The 21,105-nt window shown below is 34.6% G+C and overlaps 4 protein-coding genes, 1 non-coding gene and 2 pseudogenes across 6 annotated transcripts; 4 read left to right on the forward strand and 3 right to left on the reverse strand.

Moving 5' to 3' along the window:
- Positions 1-1,172: 1,172 nt before the first annotated feature.
- On the reverse strand, positions 1,173-3,360 carry LOC102665439 (cytochrome c oxidase subunit 6b-2). Of its 2 annotated transcripts, none has more exons than XM_006590533.4 (4): positions 2,824-3,360; positions 1,739-1,836; positions 1,557-1,638; positions 1,173-1,383 (listed from the first exon to the last, which is right to left on the reverse strand). In XM_006590533.4, exons 1-4 carry the CDS (start codon positions 2,986-2,988, stop codon positions 1,330-1,332), a joined length of 399 nt encoding a protein of 132 aa, XP_006590596.1. In that variant the 5' UTR covers positions 2,989-3,360; the 3' UTR covers positions 1,173-1,329. The 2 variants fall into 2 exon arrangements, with proteins under 2 accessions (XP_006590596.1, XP_025980142.1); XM_026124357.2 differs by having other exon boundaries at positions 1,557-1,656.
- A 1,059-nt stretch (positions 3,361-4,419) lies between these two features.
- Positions 4,420-8,324, forward strand: LOC100795325 (ras-related protein RABH1b). Its single transcript, XM_003539085.5, has 6 exons — positions 4,420-4,698; positions 5,532-5,602; positions 6,595-6,683; positions 7,115-7,226; positions 7,416-7,506; positions 7,865-8,324. Exons 1-6 carry the CDS (start codon positions 4,582-4,584, stop codon positions 8,006-8,008), a joined length of 624 nt encoding a protein of 207 aa, XP_003539133.2. The 5' UTR covers positions 4,420-4,581; the 3' UTR covers positions 8,009-8,324.
- Positions 8,325-8,469: 145 nt separating this feature from the next.
- On the forward strand, positions 8,470-12,759 carry LOC100782773 (ras-related protein RABH1b-like; annotated as a pseudogene).
- A 725-nt stretch (positions 12,760-13,484) lies between these two features.
- LOC100783308 (probable GTP-binding protein OBGM, mitochondrial) lies at positions 13,485-14,999 on the forward strand (annotated as a pseudogene).
- Positions 15,000-16,583: 1,584 nt separating this feature from the next.
- Positions 16,584-17,597, forward strand: LOC100527030 (C2 domain-containing protein). The gene has a single exon (NM_001250639.2). The coding sequence runs from the start codon at positions 16,650-16,652 to the stop codon at positions 17,178-17,180; it is 531 nt and encodes a 176-aa protein (NP_001237568.2). The 5' UTR covers positions 16,584-16,649; the 3' UTR covers positions 17,181-17,597.
- A 177-nt stretch (positions 17,598-17,774) lies between these two features.
- LOC100783848 (expansin-like B1) lies at positions 17,775-20,480 on the reverse strand. Its single transcript, XM_003538719.4, has 5 exons — positions 20,257-20,480; positions 20,064-20,170; positions 19,373-19,554; positions 19,132-19,264; positions 17,775-18,730 (listed from the first exon to the last, which is right to left on the reverse strand). Exons 1-5 carry the CDS (start codon positions 20,444-20,446, stop codon positions 18,524-18,526), a joined length of 819 nt encoding a protein of 272 aa, XP_003538767.2. The 5' UTR covers positions 20,447-20,480; the 3' UTR covers positions 17,775-18,523.
- LOC112998422 (U6atac minor spliceosomal RNA) lies at positions 19,695-19,821 on the reverse strand. Its single transcript, XR_003263523.1, has one exon. It is a non-coding gene; the product is annotated as a U6atac minor spliceosomal RNA (small nuclear RNA).
- Positions 20,481-21,105: the final 625 nt, after the last annotated feature.

A 21,105-nucleotide genomic window follows, 5' to 3' on the forward strand; every position in this document is an offset into this window, starting at 1 on the left:
TGGACTAATTAGAAAACATGAAAAGGTTAAATAATAATCAATAGATTTTTTTAAGTGTGTAGCATGACTAACAAGTAACTTCTTTAAACATGTAGTAAAAAATTAAATTTTAAATTTGTTATGAAAAATATTTATTAAAAAAGTCAACTCGTAAATTTCACTATTAATGGGCAAAATTAAATATAAAACTTATGTGATTATTTCAACTCGTTAGATACCTCACATTTTATGTGTTGTGATGGTTTTGCGTGATGATCAAGGACATTTTATCAAGGCCAAAACAATATCAACGGCAGGAATTCCTGACCCAAGAGAAGCAGAAGCTTGGGCCCTCTTACAAACTATTTCGGCTAGCTGATTTGGATATTCAGGAACTTTATTCTTCAGATGTACTGTAAATCCGTTGCTGACGGCTAAACACCCCAAAACACAATATTTATAGAATTTCACAATCTTTTTGTAAAATGTCATTCTCTTTTGTGTAATTTCCCAAACTCAATGGTGAATTTAGAAGGCAAACTCTCTTTTGTGTCATTTCCTAAACTGAAGGGTAAATTTAATAAGGCAAACCAAAGTAGTCCACAACCTTGCTTAGGTTCCATGCTAACATTCAAGTTTTTAAGCATATTCTCATTTGTATTAGTGCAATTATCATGAATGAAATGCAATAAATTACTTTCGCTAAAAAAAATACCTCACATATTTCACTTGCTATAAATGGGTTATGGGTTATTAGTTATTACCAAACAATCCTGATAGCATTATTTGTGTATTTGATTTCTCTCTTCAAATTTTCATCATATCATTATGTGTTGTAGAAAATAAATGTCTTATATAAAAACATGATGTGAATTTTTATCTAATTACTCAATCGGTTTAACCATGGAGACCCTTAATACTTTATATAAGGAAGATTGATTTTTTTGTTGTTGATTATGTGTCGCATTTGAACCCACGCTTTGATGGTGGTTTTAGAATATGTCTAGTAACCACAAAGCCAACAGGGGAAGATGCACCAAGATTGATTATTAAGTGTGTTTAATATTACATATCAGTCCGAGTTAAACAAAATTCATATTTAACGAGATGATCTTACTTTGCTTCTACTTTTATGCATTAGAACTTCCATTCATCGTGGATCAAAACACAAGCTATAAGATGTGCGAGGTGGATGCATCAATATACTATTATTATGACATACTCTGAAACAAGCGAAAAGAAAAATACATAATACAGAAAGACTGAAAGAAGATGCAGAGTAATTTCACTTATTTGCCAATGGTCAATTGGCAACTTTTTTCCTGTTAAAATAAAAAGTATGTTTCCTGCCTATATTTCTGCAGGGAATTTCCCCTCTTCTCTTTCTTTATCCCATTCAGCAATCTGCAAAACACCAAAAAAAAAAAAAAAAAATAATGAATTAACCGGCTAAGACCTAAAATACGTGCCAACACTAGAAGAGACTCTCACGCCACAATGACATAACAAAAAGTGTTTTATTAATGAATAAGTTGAGAAAAGAAGTTTTGACTTCTAATTTGTTGCTCAGCACTCACCCATTCGGTTGGACAGAAGGACCTAAAATGCGTGCCAAGTTTCTCGCAATCGGTTGCCTTTTCGCCCTTCTGCTGAATGCATCTGATTACACCACACATGCTACATAATTAGATATATATCTGTATAGCAATTGGTTCTGAATTATGATTCTTGAGAGAGACACAAAAGCATCTAGACTTGCCTGTTATACTCCACATATTTTACATAACATTGACGCGTTTTATAATCAGTACTGTTTGCTAATTCTGCACCGTTTTCAGCTATGCTTGGCTTTTCATCCTGTTTGCACACAAACAAAGAGGCCAACTTATTAATCACAATATGCTAGAGCTATGCTGTGAACAATTCTTTTTGTTCGTGTTACTCTTTTAAAAATTGAAAAATTTTAAAACTGTTCGAATGTAAATTAGAAAAAAAAATTGATTATCCTTAGGAGTGCTTTTTTATATTGTGCAAAAAAACCATTTTTCGTACATATAAACTTTAGTTTGAGTAACCGCAATTTTTTCAATTTTTGTAATGCTTCAGTTGTTTTTTTTCCTTTTCAAATTCAAGAAACACGTTACAATCGAACCAAATTAGAATATATTTTGCTAAAAATATCATAATCAACAATGAAAAACTTTCCACTGTCAAAACAAAAAACAATGAAACACTTCCAAACAGTAAAGACTTTTTCTTAAGGCACGGGAAATTAGTCTTTTTGTGCCCGTGTTTATTCATAAAAACTTTTATATCAATTTTCCTTATTAGAAACTCAGAGGTGTACATAAATTTTTGTATAATGAATGTTGTAAAAAATGATGTTTAATATAATTAATTGTATGAAATGTAGTATATTCCGTACTTCAAACTTCCATAACAAGTTATAGAAGTTTTATAGAAAGAAAAATGATTCGTGGACACCGTAGATAAACTTGGAGATAGGATAGAGACGAATATAGGTATTGGACCGTCCAACCTAGAAAGGCTCGAAAGGGACAATTAACACTTAAGTACCCACGACCTTATTGACTTAGTGTTTGTAGAACCGTGGATTGTTCGATTGAGATATTTCTCGAGAAGGACGATTGACACTTAAATAGCAACACCTCGTACAGGTTCACTTGAGACCAACTCAGTCCTAGTTTACAAAGGGCCGAATCATACAGGTTCACTAAATATAACATACATAATAAAACGAGAGATAAAGAAAAAATAATAAATGTTAATAAGGTGTTTGGAACATTAAAATCTCTTGCATAAAATAAGATGTGTATAGGTTACCTTTTTGTTCCTCTTGGTATCAATACTGTGGGTTGAAGAGGGAGGAGGGGGTGGAGAAACGGTGCCAAATTCATGAGCTGGCCTTGGAGCTTGTTCACCCCGAGCCACTTTGTTCACGTCTCTGGCTCTCATTTTGTCATGTGGATCTACCTGCGCTGCCGACATGTTTCTTCTCCAGTGCTTTTGCTTTGTGCTTGCACTTGAAACTAAAATAGCATATGCATACGCATATGCGTGTGTTGAGGTGTTAAGTAATGCACAAACTTGGAAGGGTTGTCCACTTTCTAGTTACAGTTACACCGTAGTCTAGTAATGACACCTAGCTTTGGTCGTCTCCTCGTGTCAGCACTGTGAGGCTTTGCCATACAAAAAATATTGTAAGCTACTACTATTTCTTTAGAGATAATTATAAAAATTGTGTAGTTTTGAAAAGGTTAGAGAAAGGAACTCAAGAGTTAGTCACCTTTTGTATTACTCCAACTCCTAGTCTTCTAGCATGACATCCATTGCTTTCTTTTTTAATTTCACCATTTGTGTTTGTCTCTTTCATGTCGTCCTTTTTAACTACATTACCTATGACATTTGTATTAGACATGAAATTAAACATTAAGACATCAAAGAAATCAAACCAGTCATTTTAAATCAGCTTATTAAATAATTAGAAATTATACGAACCGTACCAAATAAAAATCATTGGTCTGCTCCCCAAAGTATGTATACGAATTATACAAAATCAAAAATACTTTACGTATACTATTAGTCTCAAACTTAATAGATTTTCTAGTTTTCATATATAAAACTCAATATGCATTTATGTTTCAATGTATTTATGTTTCGTTGGCTTAAATCTTTGGTCTATATAATTCGTCAACAAAATTTCTATCATATAAGCCGAATCTTCTCCTATGATACTTTTAAACTGGTAAAAAAAACATAAAGATAAGGTAAGATAAGATACTATCATATGAACACTAGAATTTATGTAAATATCTGTATTTTTTTGTTGTGCCAATACATATTTTTATCTTCATCATTATATTTGATTTGCATTTTATATTAGCTGATTCAATTAATTTTTCTTTATCATGAAGCTTTTTCTTTGATTCTGTTATACGTAAGAATAATGAAGTACTTTGCATGAATAAAAAATATATATTTCATTATTTATTTTCAGAAAATAAATATATTTATATTATTTTTAAATCAAATAGCTTCTACTTTTGATTGTTAGTCAACAAAATACATACTCTTTGATATAGTTTTTTTTATACCAAACTCTCTAATATAGTTAAATGCTATAAATTGAAAACATATTAATATGTTGTTTTTTTTGTAACATATATTTTATTATTTAATTTGACAATAGGTGAAAAGTTACAAAGAATTAGATTTATTTAGGAGATACAAGGTGAATTTGAGGATTGAGAAGGGGTTATGAGCGAAAAAAAGAGAGAAAGGTAATCAATTTGAACATCTTTTACTCATGTTTTTAATAAAATTAATAAATTAATATTTGTCAATAAAAATAGATTTATTTATTTATTTTTAAAATAAAAAATAAAATTTGCGGAGCTGGGGTTGAATTTTATTTTATTTATATTTGTGGGGTTCCGTTGATGCGATCCCATTAAATAACCCATGTCCCTGCATTAGTTAAATCCTTCTGCTCTGCGTCTTCTTGTTCCTCTCGCCCAGAATCCGAGATCAACCCTGACCCCTAAGGCCAGGGGTTTTTCTCGGCTTCTTCAGATTCCTGAAATGGCGTCTGTTTCAGCTTTAGCCAAGTACAAGCTCGTCTTCTTGGGTGACCAATCCGTGGGCAAAACCAGCATCATCACTCGCTTCATGTACGATAAATTCGATAACACCTATCAGGTACGTTTCTCCCTAACCCTAACCCTCAGATCCAATCCTAAACCGCATCGAGAACTCCTAAGTTAGCTCTTTATGGCTAAAACCACTTCGTAAACCTTCACTTTTCGCTGTTTGACTTGATTAAGTTATATTGGCTTCGTACGATTCAGATTTATCCCTGCTTTTTAATTTGATTTGCCGTTCCTTGCAGTCTAGTCTATCCAGCAAACTGTTATGCTGAATGATCATTATAATAATATTTTTTTATTTTATTTAAAAGCATAAGGTACAACTCAACACTATGATCTAGATTTGATTATGAATCCTACTGTTGATTCAGCTTATTCACTTTGACTTTTCGTATGTTCCTCTTTGCTTTTTAGAGTTTAGACTACTTTTTGATAAACACAGGCTAAAACTTGTACCAAGAAATTATTCAACCAAAATTGGCAATACGCAACCTATTTACTGACTCACTACCGAGAACTATGGCTGCTATATTATTGTGTATAAGGAACTTGATAACAAAATGAATTAGCGGTCTATTTCTGCTTTATATCTATTATTAGTCATTTAATTTGATCAATTATGACTATGTTACCGACTTGTTGGGCTCAATTTTGCCTTGAGAATTATGTTTTTTTTTTCATTACTCTCTGTATGCAGAGTTGTCTTTTCATGGTGTGCTTAACTTCTTATAATCCAGTTTAGTTCAGGTTGAAATTTTTTTCCAAGCATAATAAATAGGCACGCAGCTTCTTTGACTGTGGCCTGTGTGTATTTTTATTTCTTTAGCTTCATTTTACTAGCACATTTTTGTTGAATTCAAGTTGATATTGATTTTTCTCATGCAGGCTACAATTGGTATTGATTTTCTATCAAAAACTATGTATCTCGAAGATCGAACTGTTCGACTGCAGTTGTGGTAAGATACAGGACCAACATCTCATAGTATAAATTGCTCAGGAAATGAAAGGGCTTTTAAGAAAGGATTGGAAGAAGTAGGAAATCATGGGTGGGATAGTTTCCTCCCATTTTATTCTGAATACAGGTGATGATAGGATGAGAGAAAGTACTTAGTGACATTATAATCAGAGAAAAGGGTTATACACTGACAGTGTAAATATTTTTACATAGTCATCCAATTACAACCTATCATGTAAGTTTGTTGACTTTTAAAATAATTATAAAGTAATTCAAATGGTGATTTGTGATTGGATAACTGTGTATAACTGTTTTACATTATCAATGCATAGGCATTAAACTCTTATAATTATATTATATTTCGCCTGAATGTGAGGGTTCACTTTCCAGTTGGTCTCAGTGATCACATTTTGCTTCTGCTGACATGAATTAAGTTTACTTATGTTTATCCCAAATTAAATTTGTGGGTTTTTAGGGAGGGATCCCTCAGTTTCCTCTTTCCCTGAAAGTTGTATAATGATTAATACTAATAGGACCATGTTACAACTTACATCAGGGTTTACTACTTATCTTTAGATTTCTGAATTTATACACATGAAATTTTGATATTTCTTTCGACTTCAATGATTCACAGCTATGCTGAGTTTTATCCTTCATTTCTTATATCCTTTCACATATCATCATTTTTTAGGTTTTTAAGTTTTTTAACCATTCTTGTTCTTAAGCTTTTACTATATTTATATTTTTTAGCTCGATATATTTCTATTTCTAAACCTGAAACTTCCATGCATACTTCATGCTTCTACCATCTGTACTTTTTTGAGTGTTTCCTTTGTATTGATGTTTTTTCATACGTTGACAATATATTTGTATCGGTATTGGATGTGCATGGTTGGGTTTTAGTTCAATTAATGACACACCTTCTTTTGACTGGTGGAGTTTTTTTTTTTTCTCCCGGTGTTCCTAATGTTCATCTTTTCATGTTTTCGACAGGGATACAGCTGGCCAGGAAAGATTTAGAAGTCTTATTCCAAGCTACATTAGGGACTCATCTGTAGCTGTTATTGTATATGATGTTGCAAGTACGTCATTTGGGATTCGCTTTCTTTTCACCTTTTACTATTGCCCACTATTTGATGCTATCTTACATGGTTTTGTCTTTTAATAAAAGTTAATCTGATCGAAGTTGCTATTTTTGCTTCTTATTGTTTACATATTGAAACACTTCGATTTTGCCTGTTAAGCTATGAACTTCACATTATTTTTAAATACTGTGTGCTGTGGTAGCAGGATGTCATTTTTTTTGTTTGAACCATAGGTAAGTAGCAGAATGATACAATGAATAGGCTCTATAACTCTTGCTGTATAACCTTTTATAGCAAGCCATGGCATCCAAATTCCATTTGTTATCTCTCTCACATGATTTGAATAATAAGTTGGCATAAGTGTCTGTCAAGACTCAAGAGCTCTGTCAAGAAAACTTTCTGATAAATTTGATATTTTTGTTGTATAGGCCGGCAGACTTTCCTAAATACTGCAAAGTGGATTGAAGAGGTGCGAACAGAGAGAGGCAGTGATGTCATTATTGTTCTTGTTGGGAACAAAACTGATCTTGTCGAGAAAAGGTAATTAGTAATGAAGAGAAGAATGTTGGAATGAATTTAGGGAGACTCAAATTAGGAACGACTGGCAAAAACAATTCATAGGCATAGTATAGTATGTTCTTGCTATATCATTCTGGAGACATGCTAGTGTTACAATCTGAAATTTACTGTTTTGTTTTTACCAACCATCTTCTTTGTGTGTGTCTGCAGACAAGTCTCTATAGAGGAAGGGGAAGCAAAAGCACGTGAGCTCAATGTCATGTTCATTGAAACTAGTGCTAAGGCTGGGTTTAATATAAAGGTAAACCTTGCTTCCCACTTTTTCTCTTTCTATACATTATCATTGAATTCTCCGTTTTTGCCAGAGTGAAATGAGTCATGCTAATTGCGATGGTTGGACTCTGTACACATGTATTTGGACCTCTGAATATGGATGTGATCTACTTAGTACCTTTGAATATTGACGTGGTCTACTACTTACTACTGTTCTAATCATTCGCTTCAAATTGCTTGCATTTGTCAATTTTGTTTCAACCTGCAGTTTTCTGCATGATCTCCCTCCCTCTCTTTCGTGGAAGTAACTGAGATCCTTATATATGGTTCTAATATTTCTCTTGCTTCTAACTTACCATGTATTTTGTTATCCAACATTTGTACAGGCCCTATTTCGAAAAATTGCTGCAGCACTACCTGGAATGGAAACACTATCTTCTGCAAAACAAGAAGACATGGTTGATGTAAACTTAAAGTCTACAAATGGCAGTGCTCAGTCTCAACCTCAGTCAAGTGGATGTGCTTGTTAAGTATACTTTATCATGTGCGGTCCACCTTTTTGTGTCATGCTTTTTGTTTTATGCGGGTTTTTCTATAGTCTTCTACAGCATTATATGAAAAGATGAAAGAATATATAAGCGGATCAGGGTAGGGGTTGATAAAAGTTCTGTCTAGACAATTTCTGTTGTTAGTTGGTTTTTTGCCTATAATGTGTACTAATGAATTTTTTTTTTTTGAACGGCATAATGTAGTAAAGGTACCCAACCCAAAATTGAATTGTGTTCATTGTACCCTGTAAAACGTGTGATATGTTTAAAATTTAACTTGTTCATCTGGATTGACGTATGTTTGTGTTTAACTTGTTCATGGTGTCACGGTTTTCCATCTTGCTAGTGCGCCGGCAAAATCTGACCAAAATGAGTACTGATCAGTTGCATCGATGCAATCACAATACTTAAATGGACGTCCCCAACCAATTGAATCTGAAAGACCGAGTAACAACTCAATTTGATTGAATCCAGTACTGAATTTAATTTGTGTTTTGAATAGATTGATTTTACTTTTGAAGAGATGTCGATGTTTTTTTTATAAAATTGAGTTAGAAAAGTAAAATTCACTATATTTTTTTTTATTTAAGTTGTGTCAACTCAATTAATTTTGTATTTAGAATTAATTATGATATCTTGTAATCTAACATGTGAAAATTTACTTAAAATTGATTATGAACTCTAAATTAATTCTTTAACATAAAATCAAACACATACGAGAGTTTTGTTAAGTTAGTTTTTGGATAAACAATTAAATGAGTTTAGACACGTTAAGTAGGAGAGAATGATAGCTTTTCTCGTCATTATGTGCAAATAAATAAATAAATGTAATTCCGAAAAAAAGGCGCAAATAAATGTAAATAATTTTATATCGTTAATTCAAATAAAATTCGGCGCATAAAAAAAAGTTTAGTTTTAACATTATTTTTGATTTGTTGATGATTCAGGTGACAATGCATATAGATTAAACAATATTATTATTATTATTATTGTTATTATTATTATCTACCCATAGCAAAAAGAAGTTTAATTATAGTGCACCAAAATAATTATTAGATTTTTGGTTAAATTACACTAACAAAAATAAGTTGATCTTGGTTGAGAGAGAAATGAGGAAATCTGAATGAGAAGCGGCATTTTGTTGAATTGAGGTGACTTGTGTTGTGTCGGGGGAATCAGTGAAAATGGCATCAGTGTTCTTGGGTGATCAGTCTGTGGGAAAACCAGCATCATCACTCGCTTCATGTATGACAAATTTGACAACACTTATCAGGTGTGATCAGATCACTTTTTATGTTTCAAGTGTTTGCTCTGATCAATGACAACAAATGCTGCACTGCTAACCATTATGAATGATGATTGATCTGAATCTGTCATATGATGATAGATCACGGTTTTCCTTTGGGATCATGGGTTTCAATTTGTAATGATTGATGATATTCTGTCAACAATAAAAACTGCTAATTTATAACAAATGTAAGGTGAAACAGGACAGAAAGGTGAAGGAATTGAAAGTTGTAGGGAGAGAATAATTTCAATCATGGTATCTAAGTGAATGGAAAATATTACCTTTTTGTCAATGAACAAAGCCTTAAGGTGGTAGTTAGTAGAAGTCTATGAAATGAATACCTCTGGCTTTATATCTCTAATATGATCAATTCAACTCTCCTAAAATCCAAAGTTGTGAGGTAGAACCATAGAAGCCCATGAACGACTTTATGTCTCTAAGACTTCTGATTTTGATATTTGTGTTGTAGTTAGGGAGTAACGTGAGAACTTACGAATTAAGTTCTGTAAATATTTATATCTTGCAACTAATCTTGTCTGGCTTGCCTTTTCTTACTGTTTATTTGAGGATATACGAAAAGGATTCACTTGAAAATTTTTGTTCTTTCTCTTCACTTCATTTTACAATGATGCAAAACAATATATGTATTCTCCTACTTTTACTTCCTTTTCCATTAGCAAAGTGAAATCATGCATAACCAGCAGTTAATATATTTAAATGTTATGTCTGTCAGTGTTATCCAGTTATTCTTCAACTTTATTACAGTTTACAGTACACATTACGAACTTGCGGTGCATATTTCAATCAATCCGCATTATTTAAGGCATTTTTGTCAATTGTTTCCTCATTTGTGCATATAATAATTATAATTCTTCTAGGTTGTCTTATAAGCATCATGCGCTTGGAAATTTTTGCACCATATCCATTTTTGTCATTTTCTCTTGCCTGTTCTTAAAATTATTATTAATTTTTCAAACAGGCCACAATTGGTATTGATTTTTTTTTATCAAAAACCTCTGTATGTTGAAGATCGAACTGTTCGGCTGCAGCTGTGGTAAGATGTCGCATGTTGGAAATTCTATCAGAAATGAAAATAATGGTATTAGGGGCGAAAAGGGAAGGGATTCCCTTATCCTATAATTCAGGAGTTATCTTTTAATTAGGATTTGACTTGCAATCAGATTTAAATATAAATTCTTAGGGGCTGATAGGAATTCTCTCAGTCAGTTAATTTTATTTTAAAGAATTCTAATATCAATTACTATTTGTATCTTGTTTAGCTTTATTACTTCAAGTGTAAAAAATTGCTGTGTATTGGTTAATCAGAGTGAGGTCCATGAAGTTTGTTTTGTCTAATTGCAACTTTTAGGCAGGATTCCTTCATCATTTAATATTTTGTTTTTAATCTTTTCCCCCACAAAACCTTTATTTTTTTCCATGTCTGTGATGTGTGGCAACAGGGACACAGCTGGACAGGAAAGATTTAGAAGTCTTATTCCAAGCTACATTAGGGACTCATCTGTTGCTGTACGTCATCGCATATGATGTTGCAAGTATGCTATTTAGGGTGTTTCCCTTCACCTATTCCTTTCTTTTTGCTGCTTTTGCTTTATAATTATAATTAAGTGATGTTAAAAAAATTATAATTAAGTTTTCTCAAGAGAATGTGCCCAAAACATCACTATTTTGGACAGAAGCAAAATGCTAATATTCCACATCCCAGGAAGCAGAATCCTCTCCTCTTATTCTGAGTATATGACCAAATGAGTGAATACAAAGACTCCTAAAACCTAGAGAACAAGACATGTTCCTCAGAGTCTGGAGTTACCTGCGTAAATTAACTGAAACATTGTGAAGAACTGGAACTTTCTCTAAAATTAACCTTCTCTAACTGCTGCAGTCTATTCTATTATCCATAGTCACCTTCTTGGATCTCTGTACATGATTTCAATAGTCACTAGAAGTCTTTGAAGGTTGCTTCTAACTACTCATTTTTCTTATGAAATAGGCCGTCAAACTTTCCTAAACACATCAAGGTGGATTGAAGAGGTGCGCATTGAGAGAGGCAGTGATGCTATTATTGTTCATGTTGGGAACAAAACTGACCTTGTCAATAAGAGGTAATAATGGTAGAATGATTTGCTTGCTTGAATTGTTTGGCACTTGAGATGTTCCATGTTTGCTTTACGTTGTTGTTTTCATGTCTTGTAAAAGTGTTCTTTTAAATTTACACAATTTCACTCATCATGAGTCTATAGGCAAGTCTCTACAGAGGAAGGGGAAGCTAAGTCTCGTGAACTGAACGTCATGTTTATTGAAGCTAGTGCCAAAGCTGGGTTTAATATAAAGGTAAGCCTCGTCCTTCTTTTGCATAATTATGCAATAACTTACTTGTTTACTGTCATCATGTAATGATTAAGAGCAATTCTATGCCCATTGATCCCAGCACACATGTACTTTCTCTTTCTGATTAACCTTGGAAAAAAAATTCTTGCATGAACTATATAACTCTTCCATGGTCTCGGTCGCGGGATATATATTATTTGGAAATGGTTCAAATGTGGGATTGTAAATCACATCCATATAAACTATGTGTGATGGTTAATAATCTTATGATATTATTAACCACTTGTGAAACAAAATTAACTATCATTAGACATTTTTTTACCTCATGACACTATTAACCACGCATTGCTAATTGTATATACTCGCATTCATTTACTCTAGCCTTATCCACTTGTAAAAAAAATTAACCATATTTTTATATGTAGTTAAACACATGTCTAGGTAGACCGTGTATAGATATCCCTGGTGTATGCTTCTCTTGTTCAAACCAACAGGGCCAATCCTACTTGTTGCAGTTGTGATGGCTTTCAGAAGGCTAACTGTTTCAGTTATCAGATCACCTTCATTTGCATGCAATCCATGCATGTTTTACATTTTTCCATGTTTTGAATTATTGTGTATTGACATGCCAACCTATATTCAGGCCCTCTTTCGAAAAATTGCTGCTGCATTACCTGGAATGGAAACACTATCCTCCACAAAACAAGAAGATATGGTCGACGTGGACCTAAGATCTTTTGGTGGTTATCAATCTCAACCTCAGTCCGGCGGATGTGCTTGCTGAATGTTCCTTATCTTGAAGTTCTGCATCTTTTTGCTTTGTGATATCTGTTTGAAATGTATGTTTCTCAGATCTGCAAAGGTTCATTGTCTTTTAGACTTTTAAGGACATTTTATGCGAAAATTTTTTAGAACACTTAAACTTAATCGTGCCGCACTGCTCCGCCACGATTGCAGCCGCGACAACCGCTCCCTTAAACTGCTCCGCAACAAGGCTAGTCGTCGCGCTGGAGGACAAGGCTACTGTGATTAAACATACGGAAGCTTTTACTCAGAGGTGTATATCTAGATGGTCCGTTACACTCTACGCTCGTTACTCTGATATTCCTCAGAACAAGTCTAAGCTTGCTCCTTTGCAGGTTGATCCTCAACTCTTTTTTTTACACAAAAAAGGGACAAATTGTGATTTATTTTAAGTTTCTAAGCACTGCATTGGGTTTTGGGTATTTGTTTGTTGGAGAGAAGAATGGTGGACCAGTGTAAAATGTTTGCAAAAGCAGGTGATGGAGGTAATGGTTGTTCTATCTTGCGCAAGGGAAGATCTGATGGTGTGTTTTCTTTACGTCTTTGTTATGACGTATAACCCAAGGTTTTGAATTGCTGATGCTGTTGTGTTTTGAACTTGTGATTACAGAAATTGCGGTCCAATACAACTGCAGTTAGGTAGTAGAGACTTTCAAAACTGTAATATTGCAGCTGTAATTGTGGTCTTCAACCACAATTTGAAACTAGGTGTTTAGCGTTAATTATTATTTTTTTAAAAAATTTAGTGTTTTATGGTATCAGATTTGTTGTTGCAATCATTTTTTATTTTTTATAATGTAATTGTTGAGCAGTTTGAAATGTGCTATCACGAGTACTATTATGAGATTGATGTTAAGAAATGTGGATGCTGTGCAACGGAGGTTATGACAATGCTACTTTGGTGTCTGTGTTTAACGTAGGTGGCAATGGGGGGAGAGGTGGTGATGTGATTCTGTAATGCTCTCCCAGAGTTTGGGACTTCAGTGGTTTGCAGCATCACCTGGTATGCGCTTGTATCTTCTGCAGTTCTGCCACAATATTTTGTGAAATGATGAAATTTTTCTTGTCTAAAAGATTGGTGACACTAATGGTGTCCGATAGATAGCTGAGAAAGGAGGACCTGGATCATAAAAAATGTTGATGGTAGCAGGGGTGCTGATAAGGTAATTGATGTTCACCTTTTTTTTTTTGTTTTTGCTTTAAAAAAAATAGTAGTTTTCTTCTCTCTTATTTGGCCATGTTTGCAATACAGAACTGCAAGTTCATTCCAAAATCATATGCTTTATTTATAGGTTAACCGCGTGTGTATCGATTGGCACTGTACTTCATCTCGTTAATGGTGATATTCCATCTGTTGTCAAAACTCAATCCTCAACAGATGTAGACCCTTGGGATATTCCCGGAGCACTTGTTGATGATGTTCCTGACCCTAGCAATGGTTCTACCTCCAGTGTTACAAGTTTCCAGTCAAAGCAATACGAATTACTTGGTGCTCCTCATCACAAGATGAAGAAACAGATGTTAAGAAATCTGAAAAATCAAGACAAGTTGCATCAACAGATGTATTTTCTCAACTTTCCACTTCTAATGGAGCTCCTGAATTTGGAACAGAGGATATAGGAGAGAAACAAGAGATACTATACAATGTTGCTGAGTTAACAGAAGAAGGTCAACAAATTGTCATTGCTCATGGAGGAGAGGGTGGTCTGGGCAATGTGTCTTGTTCCAAAGATTCAAGGAAGCCTGTGACTGTTCAGGACCCTGACAGTGATCTCTCCTCTCTGCATGCAGGTTCACCTGCTTCTGAGACTCTTCTTATATTAAAACTCAAGAGTATTGCTGATGTGAGCTTTGTCGGCTAATGCTGGTAAAAGCACTTTACTTGGGGCTATATCAAGGGCTAAGCCTGCTGTTGGTGACTATGCCTTCACTACTCTTAGGCCAAATTTGGGGAATCTAGACTATGATGATCTCTCAATAACTGTGGCTGATATTCCTGGACTTATAAAAGGTGCACACCAAAATCATGGACTCGGACATGCATTTCTGGGCAACACAAAATGCACAAAGGTTCTTGCTTATGTGGTAGACTTGGCCGCCGCTTTAAATGGAAGGGAATTCCACCATGGGAACAGCTGAGAAACTTAATTCTAGAGCTAGAGTACCATCAGGACGGTTTATCCAATCGGCCATCCTTGATAGTTGCAAATAAGACTGATGAGGAAGGTGCAGATGAAGTGTATAAAGAGTTAAAGAGAAAGGGTCCAGGGTGTTCCCATCTTTCCTGTGTGTACTGTTTTGGGGGAAGGGATAGCAGATCTTAAAGCTGGTCTTAAAGATGCTCGTCAATGCTGAAATGTCATCTAAACTTTGCCTTGATCAAAATTTGCTTGCTTAGATTATTATTAACAACTCCCCTTGTAACTGTAAGTCTTGGTTTTTTTTTTTTTTTTTGGAAGAATTCTTGTAACTGTAGTAAGTCAAGATGTCCAAACCCGAGGAAATATAGAAAGGAAAAATGTGATTTATGCATGATGTGATGCCCCTCAGTCCCAGTAATCGGACCCTTTCCCCTTTTAGTTTTATCTCTGAAATACTAATTCCCAATCGCATTTAACCATAGATAGAATAGATTGCATGATTTTTATTCTTGTGAAAAGGAAGAGGGAGACAAAAAAAAAATGCGTTGGAGGAAATCAAGAGAGATCTCAGGCTTAGTAATATTCCTAAAATTTTAGTTTTTAATCGTGAGGTCATATGATTCATGTAGTTGATCTCCTATAATGAGACAAGATTTCGTTGTTGTTGTTGTTAAGACAATGCTAACAAGTGGTGTCTAAGTCACCTTAGAGAGCTCCGTCCCAGAAACAACGGGCATATATACAGCTCGTGGAAGCAATGGGTTATAATATTAGCGTCTATTATTCAATGTCAACCACGCCAAGGGCTAATAGAGAAGCAGCTGCATCAGTGGTTTGAGCCATTTGGCACTGTTGGTACACCTCACCTGTTGATTATATTGACCAACCAAAGTACAACTTAGTCAATACGTTTGATAACCAAAAATGGCAGAAATAACCCCAAAAATATTGTGTCAAAAAACATGGTGTGGTGGGGTATGAAAAAAAATTGGGTTAGAGCAAGAACACGTGAGATAATAGGCTCCAAGCTAGTAAGCTTCCGGGTATTTCTCTGTCTACCTATCCTTCGTTGTCCACAAAGAAACAGTCAAGCCTGTTGTGTTTCAGAGCAACAAGGGCAGTTGAACTGGTTTGGAAGAAACTTCCCATTAAAGGAAAAATTAAAAAACACAACAAAAGATGGAACTTTCTCCCTTGGAATTTACTTAGCAAAGGGATTTTGGAGCAGAACCATAACCAATTAAAAACAAGCGCTCTGCCAGCATATCAAACATCTCAATTCTCAAGGGTTTTCCACTTTTCGCTAAAAGTCATCCAACTTCAGAAAGCATTATAATTAAAAATAAATATAATACCGTCAAATAAAAAAGATTCTTTTTCTAGTTTTATTTTATTTTATTTGAGAGTATAATTAATAAAGAAACGTAGCAAATAAATTACATAATCATATACCCAGTTGTTTAAAATCAAACTAATATTATTTAATAAATTGCAATCAAGTCTTAGCCGTTAGGATACCTACCTCTTTTCCTTAGAATTTTTCTTTATTCTTAAGCTAAATATACTAAATAAAGAATAAAGGAACCTTCGACCTCGAGGTGCAGTATAATAATTATTAATTAATTAATTAATATATTATAGACTATAAATTTCCGGCAACTATAGAAAGTTGAAACTTCCTCCCAACAGGGTTGAAACTTCCTCGTAGATCCTGCCGTGAAGTTAACGGCCACAGACTTCTTTTTTTTTTTTTTTTCTAACGTTCGCCTCGTAAAAACATCCTTACTCCGTCAACCTTCCAAAACACGCGCCATATGTTGTCGTAATAACTCATAACGGCTCATATTCAAAGACACGAGAAAGTACTTCAACATTAAACAGAAGCAACCTCTTTCTTTCTCTCTTCTTTCTCTCATGTTTCTCAAAAACTCACGTATTTAACTCTCTCTCTCTTCCTCAAATCTCAACTCAAACATTTCAAAATTCAAACTCCAACATTCCCACACGTCTTACCTTATACATACATATATACTAACATATTACGATGTCAAGAACTGTAGAGATGACGATTCTGTCAGCAGAAAACCTCCAAATGAATAGAAAATCCATTAGAGGGAGTACATTTGTGACGGTTCAATCCGACGCTAGTAGCGATGACACAAGTGCTGCCACGAAAGTGGATTTAGAGGGTGGAAGTTACCCTTCGTGGAATGAGAAAGTTGTGATGGACGTGCCATTGCATGCAAGGTTCATAACCGTTGAAGTGAAGTGCAAAACGTCTTCATCAGGGTCTAACAGTGTTGGCGTGGCACAAATACCGGTTTCTGATTTCATTGGAGGCTATATGCCCGAAAATCAATTGCATTTCTTGAGCTATAGGTTGTGGGACGGTAAAGTTAGGAGAAATGGGGTTATAAACATTTCGGTGAGGGTGAAAGTGGCAGAACATTCTTCTTGTAATTTGAATTCTATGTCATTGTCTGCGGTAACCGGGGTGCCGGTGGCCGGTGATGGCTCCTCTGGAGTTGTCACAGGGATTCCAGCTGTTTGGGTAAACTACCAAAGAAATCATTGAAACCGTCGAGCGTGGATAAACTAGCATGGAATTTTTTCAGCAACAGATGTCTCAAATTTGAGTCATATGTTTATAGCTGCATTTTGTCTTACCTGACACGATTAGGATTGTCTCGGGTGAAAGACATTAGTAATCTGTACCAAAAAAGAAGAAATATTTGAAGGGTTTGGTTTGTTATGTACTGAAAAAAGAAAGCATTATTCATTGCTTTTCCTTCTCGACTTTCTGTAGAAACTGTGACAAACAGCATGAAGACTGAAGAGGGATTCACAAAAAAGTAAAATAAATGTTGAGCAAATATCTGGCAAACTACTTATGAGTTTTCCAGTAGTATATATGTACAGTGTGAAGATATGAAAAGAAATTGCCTAGTGTTTTTGGATTAACTAAGACTGCCACCATATATGTGTACTCGTTAATTGATTAAACATACTTTTTGTATTATTAAATTGATGTACATGAAGTTAATGTTATTCATCTTATTTTAAATCTACACACAGAAAAAAGAAATTTATTTGTAGTACAAGCTGGTGATCAGTGAAAATGGCGCCAGTGTCCGCTCTTGAAAAGTACAAGCTGGTGTTCTTTGGTGAAACAGGACCGAAAGGGAAGTGAATTGAGAATTTTAGGGAGACAATAATTTCAATTATGGTATCTAAGTGGATGGAAAATTGACCTTTTTGTCAATGAGCAAAGCTTAAGGTTGTAGGTAGAGGCCCATGAATGCCTAGCTAATTTATATCTCTAACATGCCTGCCCAATTCAACTTTATTTAGATCAATGGGGTGGAAAAAGATGGAGCTCCTGAGCAGTTCTGATACCATGTCAAAGAACTCTCCTAAAAGCTTAAGTTGTTTCCTGACTTGGTGAACTTGGAAAATGCTTCATTCTCCTAAGTCCTAATCAGTGTTCTAAGAATGTTGCATAGATTTTAAAAATAAAATTCGTTGTCTCATTAATTTTTAACTAGTTATCTTTGCAGAGGTTAACTCTGATCTCAAGATATTAATACTCATTTTGTTTCTGTTGGTTTTCATACTGAGATGCATTGAAGCAATGACGGCATTTCCCTCTGGTCTAGCTTCTGAGTTATTATTAATAATATATATGACGAGTCTAGTTGGCTCAGTATCGACAAATGAATGCTACATGGAGTAAAAACAAGTGATCTGTCAAGTGTTTCAACATTTTTATTAAGTTTGTATGATTAGAGATGTAAAAATGAAGCATTCAATACAATGGAATTGGGTGACATGCATAGTATGCCATCACTACTTATTGGGAGAAAAATAAAATCATAAATAGTATGCCATATTAATGAATTTGTTTTGCTGTTAAATTCTCTATTGGTTCACTTGTATCCCTGAATCGTATGTTTCACCAGCCTTCCAGTCTCCGGGTATGTTATTAACAGGAACAAGCCATGTTTCTTCTTCCTCTTCTTCATCACTAAACAACATCCTTAAAGACAAAGGTCCTCTTGGTGGAGAGGTAGTAGTCCACACCGCTCCATGGCTCCTATCCAGTAACTTGCACACAAAGTTTTGAGTCTGCACACAGTAAAGAGATTACAGTCATTAATTGTCATTGCATGTCACTAGCACTGTTTCCCTACCTGAAAGGGGTTGATTGTCTTCAATGTTTTCCCCCAACTAATAGTACTATAATTCAATTGAGAATTTGTACTTGTAATGAATAAAAGAAAGGGATAGTTTCCTATAATTTGATAAAAAAAAAGTTGGGTAATCGATTGATCTCTTGTGATTTCAATATAGCAAGCAAATGTTATTTAGTTGAAAATATGATTTAGTAAATTATATTTAGTATTCACGTTTTACACATGTCCTTACGAAAGTTATCTTATTAAAGAATTGAGTTAATTTGGTGTAAAGATTAAACAAAATTGCGACTTAGTTATCACAAGACAAAGGAGTTAATTGTCGGATAGTACCTCACAGAGCTGCACAGCAGTTATGTCTCTCCTTCCTTGTTGATACCAAATGACAAAAGCCAAGTAATAAGGGTTGTTGCTGCTCTCATCTATCTTGATTGTTATGTTTTTATCTGGGAAGCTGCATGCAACACTGGAGAGAGATAGAAAGATAAAAGCCTCAGTTAAGTAAAAAAAAAAAAAAGGCAAATATTGCATGTAACACCTTATTGTTATATGATGAGAGTTTTTTTTATGTTACCGTCTATATTCAATATCAACCACACCAAGGGCTAATAGAGAAGCAGCTGCATCAGTGGTTTGAGCCATCCGGCTAAAGGCATGTTTGCTAAGAATGAAATCAGTGTTATCACTTGAACCTTGGTCGGTTATAACTGCATTTACACCATTTTCTGAGCAATAGGCACTGTTGGTACACCTCACCTATTGATTATTGATCAAATTCCATAGTACAACGTAGCGAGATAATATCAGTTTCAAACTCTTTCGAGAAATATCAAAAAATTTCAGCCAATGAGAACAAATCTGTTTAAAGGAGTGGGCTAAAACATGGTGGGGTTAGAAAAAAAATTGGGTTAGAGATCCACCAATAGGTGGGTAGCCTTAACCGGATGTGTTAACAGGAAAGCCCGAAGGCTGTTCCCATCCCTGTCAGGGGAGATGCCAACCATCTCTCCTTTTCACGAACACATCTATCTGTGGCTGAATAATGTTTATAAAGAGTAAACTTTTTCTAATATTATACGATGTGGGACTAATTACGGGGGAGGTTCAAATGGTTTCCTTCTCATGAAAATTAACTTGCATATAAGTTTACGGCTTATGACCACAATGCATGGCTAGGCACAACATAAATATTTTATAGAATTAATTCTCTTCAAACGTAATGTAGTAATGGTAGTAGCTAGCTTAATAAGCAGTTGAGTACTCACCTGGTAACAGGCACCACAGCCAACACCATTTCGATAAAGAGAAGATGCAGCTGAGACATCTCCACCATTGACTGTAGCCCCAAAGGAACCAAACCCACATGCACCTACTGCAATGAATTCAACAAGAAAATTGAGACAACAGTTTTAATTAGTTTACTTTTTTCAATATCGTCTTATCAGTTTAACTTCTTACCATCCGTTCCGTGTTCTTCAGAATTTGGATAATATGCTGCCCGAGAATGAATGAAACAATCAGTGCATGAAGTATCCGCCAGAGTTTGCATGAAAATTAAGGTGATAGCAAAAAGACGACAGAAAAGATAAAGCGCCATATGTGTAAAAGGGGAAGATATATGGTGAGTAAGGACACTTAGGTGATGCATGGAACGAATCACATTTCTACTATTTATAGAGAATTTGGTCAATTTACCAACTTTGACAAGCATTACAAAAACAAGAAAATATTCACATGCTGAAATCTGAATGAGAAATGTAATTGTTTCTCAGCTACCCGCTTAATTAGACTACCAAGACACATACTTGAGTATATGATGCTAAAAACCACTTTCTGACCTTTCTAAACTGCAATACTTTCTGTTTTTTTATATGATCTATTGATATTTTTAGTTGACAAAATAGAAATGATATTTCCACATAGGTGAAATCCTGGTATGGACTCAATTCCCCTAAGCAGATAAGCTTTCTGGTGGCTTATTTTTAAATTTGAGAGGAAAATACTTTAAACAACTCTAATGCTATTCAAATGGCATTAGTCAAAGCTAGAGTCGTTTGAATGTGAGAGCCAGTTGACCTTTGAACACCTAACAGCTAGGTAAAAACCAAAGACTCAATTGTTCAGAATTTGAGAATATATGTAATAATAGGAGAAAAGTTAGGCCCTTCTGCACTTTGATATAATAACTCTACCCTTCATGTAGGCATCTTCTAGTGTTCCCACTTGGCCATGAAGCCATCACATAATGTTGAAAGAGCATGATCAATAATATCAAATTTAGGTAATTTGCTTCAAGGTACATATCAT

This window comes from Glycine max, chromosome 11 (assembly GCF_000004515.6).
Source record: "Glycine max cultivar Williams 82 chromosome 11, Glycine_max_v4.0, whole genome shotgun sequence".
Taxonomy (NCBI): Eukaryota; Viridiplantae; Streptophyta; class Magnoliopsida; order Fabales; family Fabaceae; genus Glycine; species Glycine max.

Coding starts and splice junctions, on each gene's coding strand:
- LOC100783848 (XM_003538719.4), bottom strand. CDS start 20,446: ATGCATCACCTAAGTGTCCTTACTCACCATATATCTTCCCCTTTTACA. Junction 19,555..20,063: donor GCTGTGGTGCCTGTTACCAG/GTGAGTACTCAA, acceptor AATAATCAATAG/GTGAGGTGTACCAACAGTGC. Junction 19,265..19,372: donor GTTGATATTGAATATAGACG/GTAACATAAAAA, acceptor ATCTCTCTCCAG/TGTTGCATGCAGCTTCCCAG.
- LOC100527030 (NM_001250639.2), top strand. CDS start 16,650: ATGTCAAGAACTGTAGAGATGACGATTCTGTCAGCAGAAAACCTCCAA.
- LOC100795325 (XM_003539085.5), top strand. CDS start 4,582: ATGGCGTCTGTTTCAGCTTTAGCCAAGTACAAGCTCGTCTTCTTGGGT. Junction 6,684..7,114: donor TATTGTATATGATGTTGCAA/GTACGTCATTTG, acceptor TTTGTTGTATAG/GCCGGCAGACTTTCCTAAAT. Junction 7,507..7,864: donor AGGCTGGGTTTAATATAAAG/GTAAACCTTGCT, acceptor ACATTTGTACAG/GCCCTATTTCGAAAAATTGC.
- LOC102665439 (XM_026124357.2), bottom strand. CDS start 2,988: ATGTCGGCAGCGCAGGTAGATCCACATGACAAAATGAGAGCCAGAGAC. Junction 1,657..1,738: donor AAATATGTGGAGTATAACAG/GCAAGTCTAGAT, acceptor CTAATTATGTAG/CATGTGTGGTGTAATCAGAT. Junction 1,384..1,556: donor CCTTCTGTCCAACCGAATGG/GTGAGTGCTGAG, acceptor GGTGTTTTGCAG/ATTGCTGAATGGGATAAAGA.